Here is an 18959-nt window from a genome sequence, read left to right as displayed (position 1 = left end):
GGTAGGAACCTTGGGCACATAGCCAGGCCGGGGTCTCAACACCACGTGGGTATCACCCGGCCCGAACTCTAGGCACGATTCGTCGACCGAAAATGCCTGCAGGTCCCCTACCCTCTTGATGGAGGCCAATGCAGCCAACAGCAAAGTTTTCATAGACAGAATCTTTAGCTCTGCTGACTGCAAAGGCTCAAATGGGGCATTCTTGAAGTGCTCTGAGCACCAGAGCAAGATCCCAAGAGGGTATGGAGGGAGGGCGAGGAGGATTTTACCGTCTCGCCCCCCTAAGGAACCTGACGACCGGGTCGTGCTTCCCAACCGTCTTACCTTCTACATGGTCGTGATAGGCAGATATTGCAGCAACATAAACCTTGAGGGTGGAGGGCAACAGCCTACGCTCCAACCCCTGTTGCAGGAAGGAAAGCACAGACGCGATCGAACATCTTCAGGGGTCTTCTCGGCGAGAAGAACACCACTCGACGAACAGGTCCCACTTCAAGGCGTAAGCCTGTCTTGTAGACGGTGATCGTGCCGAAGTGATGGTGTTAACTACCTCTTGGGGTAAGTCACCTAGAACCTCCGCGTCCCGTCCAGGGCCCAGACATGAAGCTTCCACAGGTCTGAACGCGGGTGCCAAAGGGTGTCCCGTCTCTGAGTCAGAAGGTCCTTCCTCAGAGGAATCGGCCAAGGAGGGGCTGTCGCGAGGAGCATAAGTTCTGGGAACCAGGTCCGGTTGGGCCAGTACAGCGCCACCAGCAGGACCTGCTCCTCGTCCTCCCTGACCTTGCACAGTGTCTGTGCAAGTAGGCTCACTGGGGAAAACGCATTTGCGCAGCCCCTGGGGCCAGCTGTGCGCCAGGGCATCCGTGCCGAGTGTATCCTCGGTCAGCGAATAGAACCACTGGCAGTGGAACATTTCTGGGGAGGCAAACAGGTCGACCTGTGCCATCCCGAACGGTCTCCAAATCAGCTGAACCACCTGGGGGGTGGAGTCGCCACTCGCCTAGGAGCGCAGCTCGTGAAAGCTCGTCGGCCACACGGTTGTGCACACCAGGGACATGAATGGCCCGAAGCGACCTCAGACACTTCTGACTCCAGAGGAGATGGCGGGCGAGTTGCGACATGCGACGGGAGCACAGACCACCTTGTCGGTTGATATACGCAACGGTCGCAGTGTTGTCCGTGCGGACCAGTACATCTTTGCCCCGTAACCGCGCTTTGAGGCGGCCCAGAGCAAGATGCACCGCTAGCAACTCGAGGCAATTGATATGCCAATGCAGGTGCGGGCCCGTCCAAACCCCTGACACTGCATGCCCGTTGTACGTGGCTCCCCAGCCCATGGCAGAGGCATCCGTGAAAACCACAGCGTGCCTGGACACCTGTTCCGGGGGCACTCCGGCCCGAAGGAACGAGGGGTCTGACCATGGACTGAAAGACTGGCGGCAGGCCGGTGTGATGCTCACCCGGAGAGTGCCGCGTTGCCACGCCCATCTCGGGACTCGGCCGAGTAGCCAATGCTGAAGCGGTCTCATATGAAGCAGGCCGAGCGGTGTTACTGCCGCAGCGGCTGCCATATGCCCCAGGAGCCTCTGAAATTGTTTCAGTGGAACCGCCATCCTGCCTTGAAACGTGTTCAGGCAGTTCAGCATCGACTGGACACGCTCCTCTGGGAGGCACGCTGTCCGTTCGACCGAATCCACACCGAGAAAAGAGATCCTCTGCACGGGGGCGAGTTTGCTCTTTTCCCAGTTGACCCGAAGACCCAACTGGCTGAGGTGTCTGAGCACCAGGTCCCTGTGTTCGCACAACTGATCCCTGGCTTGACTGTGCTAGAATGAGCCAGTCGTCGAGATAGTTGAGGATGCGAACGCCCTGTTCTCTCAGGGGCACAAGGGCCCCCTCCGTGACTTTCGTGAAGACACGGGGGGACAGGGACAGCCCGAAGGGCAGGACTCTGTACTAATATGCTCGACCCTCGAACGCAAAGCGCAGAAACGGCCTGTGTCGAGAAAGAATCGAGACATGAAAGTACGCGTCCTTCAGGTCGATCGCTGCAATCCAATCTTGGGGACGGATGCATTCAAAAATGCATTTCTGCGTGAGCATCTTGAACGGTAGCTTGTGGAGGCTCCGATTCAGGACTCGCAGGTCCAAGATTGGCCGTAACCCACCGGTTTTCTTGGGTACAATGAAGTACGGGCTGTAGAAGCCGGTCTTCATATCGGCTGGAGGGACCGGCTCTATCGCGTCCTTCGCCAGTAGGACAGCGATCTCCGCACGCAGGGCATGGGCATCTGCGGCATTCACCGAGGTGAAGCGGACGCCCTTGAACCTGGGGGGGGGGGGCGCCGGGCGAACTGAATCGCATAGCCGAGCCTGATGGTCCGAATGAGCCAGCGAGACGGACTGGGGAGCTCTAGCCAGGCTCGCAGAGTCCGTGCAAGCGGGACAATAGGGACCACCGGCATACCCACCGTGGGGCAGCGAGGTGGAATGCAGGTACCAGGCTGGGGCGGCTGTCTCGTAGAGGCGGCCCCGCAGCGCGGTTGTTAGTGTGCGGTGCACACTTACCTGATTCCACGAGAGGGCAGAGGGTACGTGAGAAGGCTAGGTTGCGTCCTCGAACCGTCCACTACTGTCCACAGGCGAAGGAGGAGGATGAGTGTGGTCCGGCGTTTGACCGTCCACAGCTCTCCGAACCCCCTTGGGACCCAGAGATGGGAAGAACTGCTCTTTTTTTTGTTTTTTTTTTAGAATTTGGGTACCACTGGTTGTGACACCAGCGGCAGAACGGATTTTGACTCAAGATTTTCTACCCGGCCCTCCTCCGGGGAAGAGCAGCCCCGCCCATCTCCCGGTCACCTGTCTCAGAGGTGATGTTTCACCGACCGCTTAAACAGCAGCAGAGACAGGTAGCGTCATCCCCTGCAGGACACAGTAGAGCAGGCTGTGCCAAGTGTGTTTTTTTGTTTGTTTTTTTTGCAGGGGACGAAGCCTTTGGCGACGGGCAGACTGAGGGGCGGCCCACGAGGCACTCTGATGGTACGTCGGGGGAGGCTCTTGATTGCCTCAGCCTGCTACCGACTGCGAAGAACTGCTGGGCCCAGTTCTCAACAGTGTCGCCCAAGGCCACCTTGTGAGATGGGAGCATCGAGAAAGCGTACTTTGACGACCACTCACATCTCAGCAAGGCAAGCCAGGAGGTTTTTCTGGACCACTGAGGTGGACATCGTCTGGCCGAGGGCCTGCGCCATGACTTTGATCACGGTTAGTCAACATGCACAGCTCAACCTCAACTCAGAACTACCCTGTGCAGGCAGGGGTGGTCTGCGCACAGCCACCCCACCGTTGAGGGTAGTGAGAGAGGAAAAACTTATGCAGTTTTGGCCCTTTTGGCTTTCCATATCCAAAGAAGTGCCACACTGCCAAGTTTTCCATGCACATCCAGGAGTGATCCCGGGAAGCATGGCTGTTAACTCTGAATCCGATTCAGCGAAGCACACACCATTACAGTGGGCTCAGCATCATCCTCATTCCCAGAGCACAACAGCCCTCTCTCCGATGCAGCGTTTGACATCTGATCCTCAGCTGGAGCACTGAATGAAATGCTAGGTTCCCCCATAAGAAGGACCAGCAATTCCACCCAGAGCTGCACAGCTTGCAGTGCGCTAGAGGGGGAGGGACCCTAGGGGGTTGGTTCCCCGAAGGAGAAGCCCTCCTCTCCTCAGGTCACCCCAGCTATTTCACTGAAATAGACCTCTCCTGTTGCCAGGGAGGGCGCTACAACGAGAAATAGGCAAGGGGACAGCGCACCTAGAGCACAGAGCGAGCGCTGGGTTGCCGTGACAACCCGCGCTACAGCCTAGCACTCAACGGCACACGGCACGCAGAGAAACGAGAGGTCCGTTCGGGTTTCCCCGACGGCAACTCTCGCTGATCTCCGCGGTCTCCCAGAGTGTCGAGCAGACCCGCGGCTGTGCTTTTACACACGAGCGGCGGCTGGCCAACAACAAAGGGGACTCAAGCTTCCCGGAGAAAGAGGAGTCGCGACCGGCGTGCCGACGTGGTCATGTTCTCATTAGAAAACATGACCACCCACGAACACAGTCTCAGCATGCGCCCAGACATGTGAAACAGTGTTCGTGGCCGTCAGTGAGGACAGGAAACAACCGCATCCAGAAACACACAGATAGAATGTCATCTTTAAAAAGACGCAAGCTCTATCTGTGTAGCTCTTTTAGGGAAACTGCTCTCCGCGGTGCTGAATTTTGAACACAAAAAGTTACAAAGTGCAACTTTAAGTAGTAACGTTACTGAACTACGCGGACAATCTAGCGATATACATTTTATATAATCTCATCAAAAATATCATCCACCCAGCCTTAAAGCTACACTGTGTGATATTTTCCCCCATCTAGCGGTTAAAAGATAAATGACCATCCAGTGAATATTAGTTTCTCTTCCTCTCAATTCCGATTTCGTTTTAACTCCTACGGTGGCCGATTTAGTCCAAGATTAATATGGCTTCCAGTTCGACCTCGTCCACATTCGACACGGTGCCATCGAGTGTTAAAACGCGAAAGGCGAAGCTTGAATTCACGGGTATGTCCCTCTTTGGCTGATGTACTTTCAAGATGGAGGGGCAACATGGCGACCGGCATTCGAACCCATTACCGTATGTATTTTCAATGGCATATTGTAAACTTACGAGAATACTTTATTACTTGAAAGAAGTAAATATACATTAACGAGCACATATATTTTTGAAAGAACTAAGTGTTTTTAGCTAAGAATAAACTAAAAAAGTTACACAGTGTAACTTTAATCTAGCCGTATTTTGATACATACCTGATACATAACAAGCTGACGGATCACCACATGCTTTAGGATGAAATCCAGTCCCTTCTACAGCGTGGTTGAAGGAGGAAACCCCGCGCAAGGTACAGCGAGAGACTGCGCATGCGCGACGACGGGAAGTCATCAAGAAATCAAAACATTACATTTTCTCAACTTACTTGTTTGTGTTCAGTGGACAATATATAAGTAAACGTGCAGTGAAATCGTTTTTATAAGTAAACTCAACATTGTGGTCAAAAATTTGTCCACCCGACTACAATATGTCAACAATATGCAAGTTGTTTTTTTTTACAGTGTGTTATCTGCCTCTTTCACCCAACATTTCACTGTTCGTTCGCATTTCTTACACACGTTTCCCACAACAGCCCTTCGATGTATCTCCCTCTTCAACTGACTCTTTCACCACTTTCCCTCTAGTGACACATTCAGTCTGGTGACCCTCAGCGTTCCCTCGTTGGGGAAATCATGATGTTTACTTAGCTTCTCTATACCTTGCATGCATTTTTGGCCACATAATTTGACAAAATACAGATCATCATCATATTCAGCTAATTTGCTTTGGAACTTCCCCATACTGGCAGTCTGTCTCTGTGACTTTTCTGGTGCTAATAATCTGTCGGACGTCTCCGTTCAGATCTGGCCAACTTACCCAAGACCAGGCGGGGTAGGGCTGTGAATCTAACGTCCAGGATGATCAGTCACCGTTTCGCTCCCGGGGTCCATAAGACACATCCAAGGAATCCCACTTCTTGACACCAAATTGTTGCGGCAAAAAATTAACATGGTTACATTAATGAATAAGAGACAAACCGTCACCAATTGTCTTTATAAAGATTTATTTTCTTGCAAGAAAAGAGTCGAACAGCCATCCTGAATGTCTGCAGAGTGCTAACTAACTAGACCCCTCAAGTTAGTGTCTGTTAGAGTTATGAAAGTGTCTTTGTGGCAGAATATTAACTCCTAAAGATGAACTGTAGATGAACTCAAAAACATACATAATTACTAACCTTCTATGATTACATTTTTCCACCACAGAGAAAACTTGCCAGACTCGCAACAAGCTGAAGCTTATTCCTCAGAAATCTACAAATTGGTACAGTCAGGAGCTATCAGAAAACTCAGTCCAGAAGAAAGGGATGGTAAATCATGGTTTATTCCACACCATGTGTTGCGTCACAATGAAAAGAATCGTGTGTTTTTTGATTTCTCCTTTCAGTTTAATGCCCTCAGTATGAATGATTTGCTCTGCACCTTGGGTTTATCACTCCTAGGGGTCTTACTCAGATTCCGTGAGCGTGCATTGGCCATCAGTGCTGATATCCAAGGCATGTTTCACCAGGTCTGCCTTCTTCCTGTAGATAGACCATTAGTTTATCGAGTGTGACCGAACCTGCAGGTCAGACTGAAATGGCACCGTATTCATGATAATGGATCCCCAACGGACCAGAGCACATTGGCCTATTTGAATATGTGTAATATGTGTGTGTGCATCCTATAAAACCTAAACTACAGTAAAGTGAGTTCCTGGGTTCGGCCCGGCCCGCCAGGGCAAGTGTTCCCCATCTGTCCTTAAGAGAGAAATTCACAATCACAATATTAGATTATATATTGTTGACATTACCATCCAGATTGTGCCTCAGATTGTTGCTTTTTGCACCATAACAGTGAGAATGAAATGGTTTCTTAACACGGATTCTGTCACTGCGTAACAATTAGATTTTTGTGAGTAAATCATGGGATAAATCTCATTTTTGGGTGAACTATCCCTTTAAAAATACAGATTACCTTGGGTTAAGCATAGCGCGAAAAGCCCTATAAAGTCTCTTAAATCCAATGTAGCCTACCTGCTGTTTTGTAGTATTTCATTGTTTTAAAGCCACAACTCAAACATGAGACAGTCATGTGATCGGACAGTGCTATTGTGATTGTTGTTGTGCTCAGGTGAGAAAATCGTCCAAATGAACACCCATAAAGCTGAGAGAGGATTGAATTTCCAGTCATGCGAAGGTGAGTCAGAGAGACTGCATCAGCCATGTTTCAGCTCAAGAGGTCACATGACCTGAGGATTACAGTATCATGTCCTTAAACTCATCCTTCACAGGAAAATGCCATGGTGACCATTAACACTGCACTGTAATTGTTACCATAAGACGTTAATTCTACCTGACCTGACACTCTAAAAATTACTTTTGTTGGTGTGTAACCTTGTAGTCAGGTTTTATCTTAAAGCCACTTCATTTAGTCAATAGTCAATAACAGTTTATTTAGATGTTACCACATGACACATTTTAGATTACCTGAGAGCCCTTTTTTTAAAACTTTTTATCATAATGTGTTTGTTTTCAAATCAAACAATATTTTGTATGACTTGCGTGCAGTCCTATCCTCTTTCGGTAAATGCACAGCATTATAAAATTAGAATCATGTATTTTAATTTTTGTATTTGACAAACTGCAATAGTTCTCTGTTTGCAGAACATTCACTATGCAGGAATGGATGACCTTTTCATTTCATCCTTCTCAGGTGTCAATTCACTGCTGTCAAGTCAGAGGTGTTGGCAATTATAGCCATGCAAACAATAATGCTTTCATTGATAAGTGTCATATTCAGAAATAGACTAGAGATAAGTGTGTAGTGGACTGCATGCAGTACAACTGACTCAAACGCTCACCTGCTCTGTCATGTGTGGACCATGACTTTCCGCTTTATTAAATTAATCTTAGTCTCACTGATATATTTTCCCCTAATTGTAAACAATCAATCTGGACAAATTGCTTACAATTAACAAAACAAAACAACTTTCGAAGGAATATGGACAAATCTTTGATTTACTGAACAATATGAACCTACTGACACCCACCCTGTCTTTGACGTTTGTCTGTTATTGTTTACAATGCCTATCAAAGAGCATTTAATCCTGAGGAACCAAAGTCAACAGAAACTTTCCTTTCTTTTGAGGAAAAATCCTTGCTTCTGAAATGAAGACAATGAAAGAGAAGTTTTTTTTTTCTTCTTTTGCATACAATTTTGCCGGACTCTTTCCTACTGTGATGAACAAAAGCTAAGGATATGGTGTCGGGATAAAATAACAATGACAAAACTACTAGCACTACCAGATTATCAAATCTATTCATGCATTTAATTATATTATTATTTAATTGTATTATAGAAAGCTGAATCTTTCTCTCTGATAAAAAGTCAGATCATCATAATGTTTTGGCATGATATTTATTTCCATGCCTATTTTAAATTATGTTGCATTAATTAATCTATCAGTTATGGCATAGTCGATCAGCATAGCCTATGTATTATACATTATAAAAAGAATTATAGATTTAAAAATTTATAAAATGAAAATTATATGAAAAGAAACTAAAAAATTAAGAAATAATATATACATATATAGCTAAAGAAATAATAATAATAACAAAGAAATTAAGTAATGTCTCGCCATTTATTGTATACACACACACACACACACACACACACACACACACACACACACACACACACACACACACACACACACACAGTATATGCATAGTATTTATCAATACTTAAAAATAATGATTGGGAATGTAGATTGGGAATAGCATAAACGCTAACAGGTTTCATGTGGATAGTAATAACTATGGTCTGACTAAGATTCGATCTTTTTTTTTTTCTTTTTTTTTTACATGCATATTAAATCTGGGTAAGGCATGTGTGTTCATTCTGGCGCAAATCTAGAAACACACTCTTGGGATTGTCCAGATTAAAACGAAATATCGACGCATTTACGTCACTCCATTGAATGCGTGTAGCCAATCGGGGCGCTCATTTCCATACATGCCTGTGTACACATCGCCACACGGTCAGAGGTAACCAAGCAACAGCCAATCAGAGCCTGTGTTCGAGAATTTATATTAAGCGCTTTACACCACTGATGGCAGTGATGGTCTGAAAGCACCTGACAGACTAAATGACAATAATATAAATTCGACTAATATAGCCTTCTTTCAAAATGACAAATGTAATGCTACATTATGGATATTAAATTATAATATCTTCGGCCGAATATAATATGTTTTTTTAAGTGGAATGTAGGACTGTTTTCCACCACAACGAAAAGAAGAAAATATTTATCTTATAACTTTTAAAAACTTTTTTTAACCTGCCACCATGGAGTCTAATAAAAAGGTAAGGCAATATTTATCTAGTCTGATTTTTCTTACTGTGTGTGGGTGTGCGTAGCCTATGTGTGAAAAGTGGACGAATACAGTTCGTTTTTATGAGAGACATTCAATTTCGTTGTAGGCTATGTCTCATACGATGACAATAATTATTTATATGCCTTATATAACTCTAGTGTAGTGATAACTTCACTTTAGGCTTTACTTTTGATAAATGTTGTGCATTAGGCTACCTACGTAGTTTTGTCATAGCCTAACCTACCGTTTCGAAAGTTTGCCAATAAAGCCTGAGGAATATAAGTTAACCGGGAGAGAGTTAATTGTTACTGTTTCAAGAAAGCAAAACCTAGTATTCACCTAAAAAAAAAAAAAATTAAATTGGGCATTTTTGTTTCCCCAAAACCTTTTGTCTCCAGCAACAAAGGTCTCGTATCATCAGGTTTAAATCCTTAAATAATAGAAATATGTGATAACACCTATTAAACCTACTAATCACCTCTCAGACCAAAATATTTAGGGGAGAAACAGATTAATTACTTCAACCCTTTGTTTCACATTGACATAAATCTGATTTATCTTGTTTGCCAGGGAAGTAAAGTGATGAAAGAAGAAAGCTAAACATAAAGATGATCACAGCCTCTTCTGAACAAGATAACTAGTCAGCTGCAGGATCACTAAGGAAAAATAGACACACAATTCTGCTTTGCATTATTAGGATTTGCAGAATATTTACAAAATAAGAAAAAATATGCTATTTTGAGACACTTAACTCTAAAAGGTCCATTAGGAAGATTGTCTAAATTAATTGTAAAATTAATTTGAAACATTAACTGTTTACATGGCATATTGATTCCCTTATTTCATACACTCTCAGAAGAAAACAGTTCCTTTTAAAAAGGTTCTAATCTGTACCATTTATACACTTTTGGAACCAATATGTTCCTTTGAGGTATAATATGCACTATTTAGGTACAAAGGTGTAGCCTACCTTTTGAAAGGGTACCACCCACACTGACAGCTTTTGTACCTTTCTTCTGAAATGTGGTTTATTTTTTATAATTGTGTGTTAATAAGAAAGCAGCGTTCTTATTATTGAGCTTAAGGAAAAAGTACTGCTGTGTAAACCCTTTAAAGTCTAAACCCCTTTGCTTCAGTGGCTCAGTGGACATTGCATTGCTTATTAATATTTCTGTATATTTAATCTGGAATGTTAAGCTTTTCCCAAGGACTTGAGGCCTACGTTATCCAGTGAACATGCAAAAAATACACATCACTTAATTTGTTTTTGTTATTTTTTTTCTTTTCTTTCTTTTTTGTTTTTTACTGTAACTGCAATTAATTGCATTAAACATTGCATTCAACTGTGGATATAATAGTCCTATTTAACAAGGTTTAAAGGGATAGTTCACCCCAAAAGAAGAAATTATGTTGTTATTTCCTCGTGTGTTCCAAACCTGTACAAGACTTTTCTTTTGTCTGTTGAATGCAAAAGAAGATCTTTTAAAGAATGTTATTAACCAAACAGTTGACGGCACCCATTGACATTTTTGTTTTCCTATGGAGGTCAATGGGTGCCGTCAACTGTCTGGTTACCAACATTCTTTAAAATATCTTCTTTTGTGTTCAACAGGAGAAAGAAACTCATACAGGTTTGGAACAACTTCCTTAAGGGTGGTTAAGTAATGACAATTTGTAATTGTGTGTGAACTATCCCTTTAAGTGTCTGATTCAGAGCACTACAAAGCATGGCCGCAAGGGGGCGCAATTGAACCACCGTTACCCTGTCACAACAGTTGCCTTGCCTTCTATTGGGGGAATGTTTGCTAAAACACAGCTGCCCTACAGTGCGCAGGATGCCAGATTAAAACACTATTAAAAGGCTACTGATGTAACCTTCTTAAGCTTTAGAATGGCTGGTTGTTGATGGGTAGACGCTTGAATAATATTTAGGTGTATATTCTCAAAACGTATAGTTTGTGGGTTTGGCTTTGCTCAGCTAACTTGGAACGTTCTCAGAACTTTGGCTAACGTTCTGGCAAGGATCTCTCAAAGTTATGACGAACAAACATTATTCCACTAACGTTAATAGAACGTTTGTTCAAAGTTTTTTTGAACTTTGAATAATGTTCTCAAAAAGTTAGTACAAAAACATTATTTAGCCTATACATCGCTCATGAAATGTTTTAGTTGGATGTTCATCTAATACTGTTTCAGAATGTTCAGAAGTAACGTTCCCATAATGTTTGCAACATGACACAACAGCATGTTCCCTTAACATTTGAAGAAACAAATAATGTTTTCAGATCTTTTATTTCTGTATAACATATTTAGCTGGCTCAGTACACAAATATAAGAGTTTTGCTCCTCTTGAGAACAAACATCCTTAGGAGTATGTAAAAAAATCACATGTCGGAGTTACAGTGTTTTGTTTAGTTAATCTGACTCTACGTGCAAGTGCTCAAGATAAGTGGTTGTCTTTGAAGGCCTGTTGAGCGTGTTATGTAAAGGCCTGTGGTTGTATGAGTGGATTGGAATAAGAGGCTGGAGTAGTCATGGTATGTGTGCGTGCGTTGGCACAGGTGCTGCCGGATCTGTAATAGGATAATACTTGATAATCAACAGGGTTTCCCTCATTCAACATGCCACTGCATAGTGGGTACACAGTTCTATTGAATAAACTGAACCATTGTTCATATGGTGGTTTAAAAGACGTCAAAACATTGCAACAATTTCAGTTTTTTTGATGCTTTAAACCTATAGCAAATCTGTAAAAGCATGCAATATTGCATTGACTATTGTATTAGATAGTGACTGAGTGAACTCCATAGAAATTTCATATTCAGTAGACACCTTTCAACTTCCCCTGCATAAAATGTCTAATCGAGCTCAGCGTAATCTTTCACATAGCATATTATTAAATTAATTTATCAGCACTTTCAGATTTTGCCATATTGTTCTATAAAATGAATGTTGAATCGGAAGGATTCAGTTATTATGATAATTGTGAACCACTCATATCCCTTACAGCAGGTGACGTTTAATCTGATGATGGCTGTTGGGACTGCTGTGATTGGCTCCTTGCAGTTTGGCTACAACACAGGAGTCATCAATGCCCCTCAGAAGGTGAACACAGACATGACACATGAATTGTCAAAAGCACTTATATATCTGCATATGGCTATTTGATAGATAACTAAATAAAGGGTCATTTATAGTATTGTTGATGTTTGTTTGTAATGCATCTAATTCTAATTTTAGATTAGCTGTTACTGTATGCTGTATTAATCCTCCTTCTAGAATATAGCCTATTAAAATATGCTGATTCACGTGTGCAGAGCGGTCTAATAATAGACAAGCACCGCCTAAACTCTTCAGATGAGATTCTTATAACAGCATTCTGGTGCCTTTTATTATGCCTATAGTCTGCAACCAATATTTAAAAATTTTCACAGTGGATAATGAATGAATAAATTACATTCTTGACCCCTTTATGGGTCATGACAGCTCTGGATAAACCCCACATACTTGAGAGAATTCTATGTATAGAAATCCTGTGCCATAGGTTACATTAGTCTTTTAACGGGATAAAGAGAGAAAGTCAAAAGTCAAGGAGTCGGTAAGGACATCATCGTTACTGAGACTGGGATTTTAAGATTATAAGTAAATAGTTTGTTAAGCATTTTTTGACCGTTCAAAAGTTTGGGGTCAGTACAAATTTAAAACATTTTGTTGTAAGAACTCTCATGCTCACCAAGGCTCCAATTCTTTTTATCAAAAAACAAAACAAAAAAAACAACACAATAAAGCAGTTATGAGATATTACATTTTAAAATAACATATTTTTAAATGTAATTTATTCATGTCATGACAACGCTGAATTTTCAGCAGCCATTATTTCAGTCTTTAGTGTCACATTATCAATGTTGAAATCAGGTGTGCTACTTAATTTAATGTCACTTTTGGTCAATTTAGTGCATCATTCCTCAATAGAATTATACATTTCTTTCTACAAAACACCTTACTGACCCCAAACTTTTGAAGGGTATTGTTCATGTTCAGTGTTTTGAGTGAATAGCTAGTTTTTCTTTAAATTAAAAATAAATAAATATTTATTGATGAAGAAACTGTGAAGTCACAATAATAAGCCAATGCTTGTTTATGTTTCACGATTCACTGTTTCAAAAGATTAATTAAAGGGAGAGTTCACCCAAACATGACAATTCTGTCATCATTTCTACACCCTCAAGTTGTTCCAAACTTGTATGAATTTCTTTCATCTGCTGAACACACACACACACACAAAAAAAGATATTTTGAAGAATGTAAGTAACCATTTTTTCCCCAACTATGGAAGAAATAATTTCATACAAGTTTGGAACAACTTCAGGGTGTGTAAATGATGACAGAATGTTAATTTTTGGGTGAACTATCCCTTTAAGCAACTTCTTATGCAATCTGTTCTGACTCTGCATTCAGTAACAGTAACATTTCTCCCTCTGCTGACTGCAATGTGGAACTGCTGGAGCAAATTACTTGACTGAATCATTTGTGTGAACCATTTTTTTTTTAAGAAAAAGGTATCAAATGAACACTCTGTCTAATGATTCTCATAACCAAGGAGTAATACTTTTTTCTATCATAGATCATTGAGAGCTTCTACAATGAGACGTGGAATAAGAGGTATTCAGAGTACATTCCTTCGACCACTTTAACTACGCTCTGGTCCGTATCAGTGGCCATTTTCTCTGTTGGTGGCATTTTCGGTTCCTTCTCAGTGGGCCTCTTTGTAAACCGCTTTGGCAGGTAACTTGACTTTCCAATCAGAACTTTACAGACACTCCACTTGTATTCTGGATTTGTTTGTCTTTAAACTTTCTCTTTCTAATCTTTTAACAGGAGGAACTCAATGCTAATGGTTAATGTTTTGGCCTTCATATCTGCTGCTTTATTGGGCTTTTCCAAGCTGGCTGAATCCTGGGAGATGCTTATAATTGGACGCTTCATTGTCGGCCTTTATTCTGGCCTGTCCACAGGCTTTGTACCAATGTATGTAGGAGAAATCGCCCCAACTTCATTACGTGGGGCGCTTGGTACACTTCATCAGCTTGGCATTGTCATTGGCATCCTCATGGCACAGGTTAATTCAAGTGTTTTCTTTATTTTGAGACCACTTTTAGCGAAGTCTTTCTGATTATTAAGATCTTTTTCCATAGGTCTTTGGCATTAAAGAAATCATGGGGACCCCAACAATGTGGCCCTTCCTACTTGGCTTTACTTTCATCCCAGCTTTACTCCAGTGTGCCCTGCTGCCCTTCTGCCCAGAGAGCCCACGCTTCCTCCTCATCAACCAGAAAGAGGAGGCCAAAGCCAAGATTGGTGAGTTTTTTTAGGCCCCACTTAAGATGTTGTCTGTTTTTGCAGTCAGCCTAATGAACTCATTTCCACAGTTCTGAAGAAGCTACGCGGCACTGATGATGTGGAGGCAGACATGCAGGAGATGAGGGAGGAGAGCAGGCAGATGATGAGGGAGAAGACGGTCACCATCCCTGAGCTGTTCCGCTCATCGCTCTACCGCCAGCCCATTTTCATTGCCATCATGCTGCAGCTCTCCCAGCAGCTCTCTGGTATCAATGCTGTACGTTTTCCTCTTCCATTCCATGTATCTGTCAATCCATCCATCCATCTTTCCATCAAATTCTATTGCTTGTTATTTTAGAAATACCATGCATTTATTTATTATTTAAAAGGTAAATAAAACATACATTTATTTATTAATAATTATATATTAGAATATTATTAAAGGTTTAGTTCACCCAAAAATGAAAATTCTGTCATAATTTACTGACCCTTGTTTCGCTCCAACCCCCAAAGACTTTGGTTAATCTTCAAAATACAAGATAATTTAATATAATCCGAAAGGTTTCTCTTCCCCCATTGAAAGTCCAGTTCATCCAATACTTTCAAAAAGGTCCAAAAAAGTCATAAAGGCATCTTAAAATGAATCCATATGAATTGATTGTTTTATATAATGAACAGATTAATTTAGGTTTTTAATTATAAACACACACATACATAGAGCACATCACATATGGTGAAACCAAAAGCTTCTCATTGGTTCTCGTGCGTCATGCACGCACGTTTGAGCTTCTGTGTTTACCATATGTGATCTTCATGTGTCAATCATTGTTTAGATGTTTATTAAATCTGTTCGTCATAAAATGTGTTTGTGTCTCTTTACAAGACTTGGATTGAACCACTTGATTCATATGAATTCATTTTGCGATCTCTTTATGGCCTTTTTGGACCGTTTTGTAAGTTTTGGTTGGCCTGGACTTACAATGGAGGTTTCAGTAATTTGGGTTTTGAAGATTAACCAAATTCTAAGGTGTTTGGAATGACATGATGGTAAGTTATGACATAATGAAAATTGTTGGGTGAACTTAAATATATATTTAAAGAATAGTTATGTATTGAGGGTTTTAATGTGATCTCTGGAAATTGGATAAAGCCGGTGTCAAATAGCTGCGGCAAGAGAAAATAGCACAGACTAGAAGAGATTGTTGAATAAAGACGTTATTTTTGTTTGTTTTTTGTGCAAAAAAAAGTATTCTTGTTGCTACTTAAAATTAAGGTTGAACCACTGTAGTCACATGGACTATTTTAACATTTTCATTTTTGGGTGAACTAAACCTTTAATGCTCCCCTGCAAAGTAAACCACCGTTTCTTTATTTCAGGACAAGAATAAGCTAAAAACATAGGATTCAATTCTATAATAAATACTACTGCACACACCTGTTAAATGTGTAAAAATCTCAAATATGGCAGCAAAATACTTATCCTGGTTGAGTACCCTCTGTTGCTGCCATTTCATAAACAGTGATTTGCAGGTTCAGTGAATTTAATTGTGTTTTTCAGGTGTTTTATTACTCTACTGATATATTTGAGAAAGCAGGGGTGTCTGAGCCGGTCTATGCCACCATTGGTGCTGGAGTTGTGAACACAGCATTCACAGTGGTGTCGGTAAGTATAGTAAGAGCATATTTCATGTGAATTTGTCCTTTGTTTAGAACTGTGACAGAGTTTTTGGTTGAAAATGCTTGTATCCCCCTCTGATTTAGCTGTTCATAGTGGAGCGAGCTGGCCGAAGATCACTCCATCTTATTGGGCTAATGGGAATGGCTGTGTCTTCTGTTCTCATGACCATAGCTATGGCACTACTAGTATGTATATGATTACACTGATATACTATATTTCGGTTACAGTTTTGGATGTAAACTGTAATGTTTAATGACGTTTATTCGCTAATCATCCTTCTCAGGAAGAAGTGAAATGGATGTCGTACGTCAGCATTGTAGCCATCTTCAGTTTTGTGGCATTTTTCGAGATCGGACCAGGCCCAATCCCATGGTTCATTGTGGCAGAACTCTTCAGTCAAGGCCCCAGGCCCTCTGCCTTTGCTGTCGCTGGTTTCTCCAACTGGTCTGCAAACTTCTTGGTGGGAATGTGCTTCCAGTATGTTGAGGTATGGAAACATGATATTCTTTTCTCGTCATTTCTCACATGTTCAAATACTCACTGTTTGTTCCCTTTATAGGAACTGACTGGCCCGTATGTTTTCATCATCTTCACCATCCTCTTGCTGATATTCTTCGTCTTCACCTACTTCAAAGTACCTGAGACCAAAGGCCGAACATTTGACGAGATCTCGGCGAGCTTCCGCACAGGGTCAGAGAAATATACCCGAGATGATCTGAACACACTGGGAGCAGACTCACAGCTCTGAGTTTATACAATAATACTATAGATTACTATAGAATGCTATTCACAATGGCAAACAACCCTTTAACTCTTACTAGGAATGCTGTAGGTCAGGCAGTGTTTACTATGTATTTTTCTGATTGCATTGTATCCCTGCTGAAAAATCAAGCATTGCTGGTCACCAGAATAAGGTATGTTTTGCATGCTGGTCCCCAGCTCAGTTTTGCTTGAGAACAGCATGACCAGCTCTAACAAGCAAACCGGCCTGGACCAACATGGAATTCATGCTGGTTTATGCTGGATTGTTCAGCAGGGTACTCAAATGACTTGCTAAACATTTGCCAAACTGTGCATTATTTGACCAGTACATACTACTTCAAAATATTTACTCATTATTTCACTGGACTGACAAAAGTGGGAATATACATTACTATAATTATTTTGATTATGTGATCGTAACCAGACACCTCTCTCTAAGGTAAAACATCCAACAATGTGAAAACGGTGTACCATACTACAGTTTAAAATGTTTTTTCCCCCCTCATACATTACATATTTTAGATAATATACCTTTATTTTTCACTTACTATATTTAAAAAATAATATGCTGTATGAAGTATGGTGTAGCATGCAGTACTTTAGTATTCCACGTTCCCACTTCATATACAGCTAAACAGCAGCACAGAAAGTCTTTTTTTTTGCTCACACCTTAACATTCACTGATTGTTTTCCTTTGTTGTATGTTTTCTCATTCTGAAATGGTATCTAAATCTAAATAATAATCACAAATTCTGTATGTTCACATGCATATGAATAAGGTTATTGAATATTTGTGTACTACTAGATCACTTGAATGATTCATTTCGCACAATTTAAATGTTTGTTTGATTTTTGTTTCTAAGATTTGCACTTTTAACCATTTAACAATTCTTTGTTACTGTCCAGTTAACATATGATGAGTTCTGATATGTCTGCTGATGTTATATCAAGTATAATTATGTTGCAACATTATGGTGTCAGATTATGATATATGTTTATTAATACTTGAACTGTAGCTTTACCAAGGAGTATCAAGATACTAACACTAGAATACAAATGCAAAACAATTATTTAATTATATATTGCAGTCCTGCTTTTCAGAAGTGTGGATTTGGTTTCCAAGACTGAGGTTTATTATCTTTTCAAATCTCATTTTGACCTCCAATAAATTAGCTCTAATATATTTGTCATATTATGATATAAAAAATGATATTTTTTAGATTTGAGCATAATGTTTATGGTGCTTGTGAGACGATGAGAACTTAGTATAGTGTTTATTTTGCAAAAGTGCAATAATCGTTGGCATTATGAATGAAACAGGCTTCTAATATTTCTTATGTAAAAAATATATTTTTATGTATAAAGGTATATGTACTATGTTGTTTTCACTTAAAATAGCATATACTGACATTTTAGAACCATTCATCCTGAGGATGTACATACGTTCAGGTTTACTAAAGCATTTTTAATAGATTATGCTTAGTACTTTGAATATTTTTTTTTAAACTTCCTAAAAGATGAGATATGGGTTTGTTCATTATGTCACAGAAATTGCATTAGAAATCCAACACAAGTGCCAAGACATCTCCTTGCTGGGTATCCTATGTTTTCTAAATAATAAATTTTTAGTTGGAAATAAATCAAATAAAACTGCAACAGAGAAAAAAATGTGTATTCGTTTTTTTCGTCTTAGTCTCTGTTTAGATCATGGCTTAGTAACAATTACATAAACGTTGAATATTATATATTATAATTCATAAATAAAGCCACAATTATTCCCAACACCAAAAGATGGCAGTATTTCTCTCTGCGATAGTAGCCATCTCTCCGATCTGGATCTAGACTTTCAAAGAGTTTCCAAAACTGGTTTGATTACCAACCCCCGCCATGGAACATGGTCATATGACTGAGGGTGAGTAAAGACTTTCCTTAAATTGATGTCCTTTCTACAACTAATGTTATCTCTAATCTCTAACGCTAATTTAATATATAATGCGAATTGGACATGGATCATGAAAGCCCAAGTCAAAATTTGAATGGGATGAGCTCCTAACCACGACTTCAGAAGTGGGAAGTAGGAAATTTCGGATAGCACGTGGTGAAGGCGGCATAAGTATGAACGCATATTCGTTTTA

General features: G+C 41.0%; 1 protein-coding gene across 1 annotated transcript; it reads left to right on the top strand.

Moving 5' to 3' along the window:
* Positions 1–8742: 8742 nt before the first annotated feature.
* Positions 8743–18496, top strand: slc2a1a (solute carrier family 2 member 1a). Its single transcript, XM_079802147.1, has 10 exons — positions 8743–9033; positions 12054–12149; positions 13669–13829; positions 13923–14163; positions 14240–14402; positions 14474–14661; positions 15943–16047; positions 16146–16247; positions 16346–16549; positions 16622–18496. The coding sequence occupies exons 1-10, from the start codon at positions 9016–9018 to the stop codon at positions 16808–16810; spliced, it is 1467 nt and encodes a 488-aa protein (XP_079658273.1). The 5' UTR covers positions 8743–9015; the 3' UTR covers positions 16811–18496.
* Positions 18497–18959: the final 463 nt, after the last annotated feature.

This window comes from Gobio gobio (assembly GCF_949357685.1).
Source record: "Gobio gobio genome assembly, chromosome: 21".
Lineage (NCBI taxonomy): Eukaryota > Metazoa > Chordata > Actinopteri > Cypriniformes > Gobionidae > Gobio > Gobio gobio.
Note: the sequence above shows the minus strand (reverse complement) of the source record. Positions and strands in the feature narration are given on the sequence as shown.

What these genes read in the sequence shown, in the direction of transcription:
- slc2a1a (XM_079802147.1), top strand. An exon ending in TTGGCATCCTCATGGCACAG is followed by an intron (nt 14,164 to 14,239) that starts GTTAATTCAAGT and finishes CTTTTTCCATAG; the next exon opens with GTCTTTGGCATTAAAGAAAT. An exon ending in CCATAGCTATGGCACTACTA is followed by an intron (nt 16,248 to 16,345) that starts GTATGTATATGA and finishes CATCCTTCTCAG; the next exon opens with GAAGAAGTGAAATGGATGTC.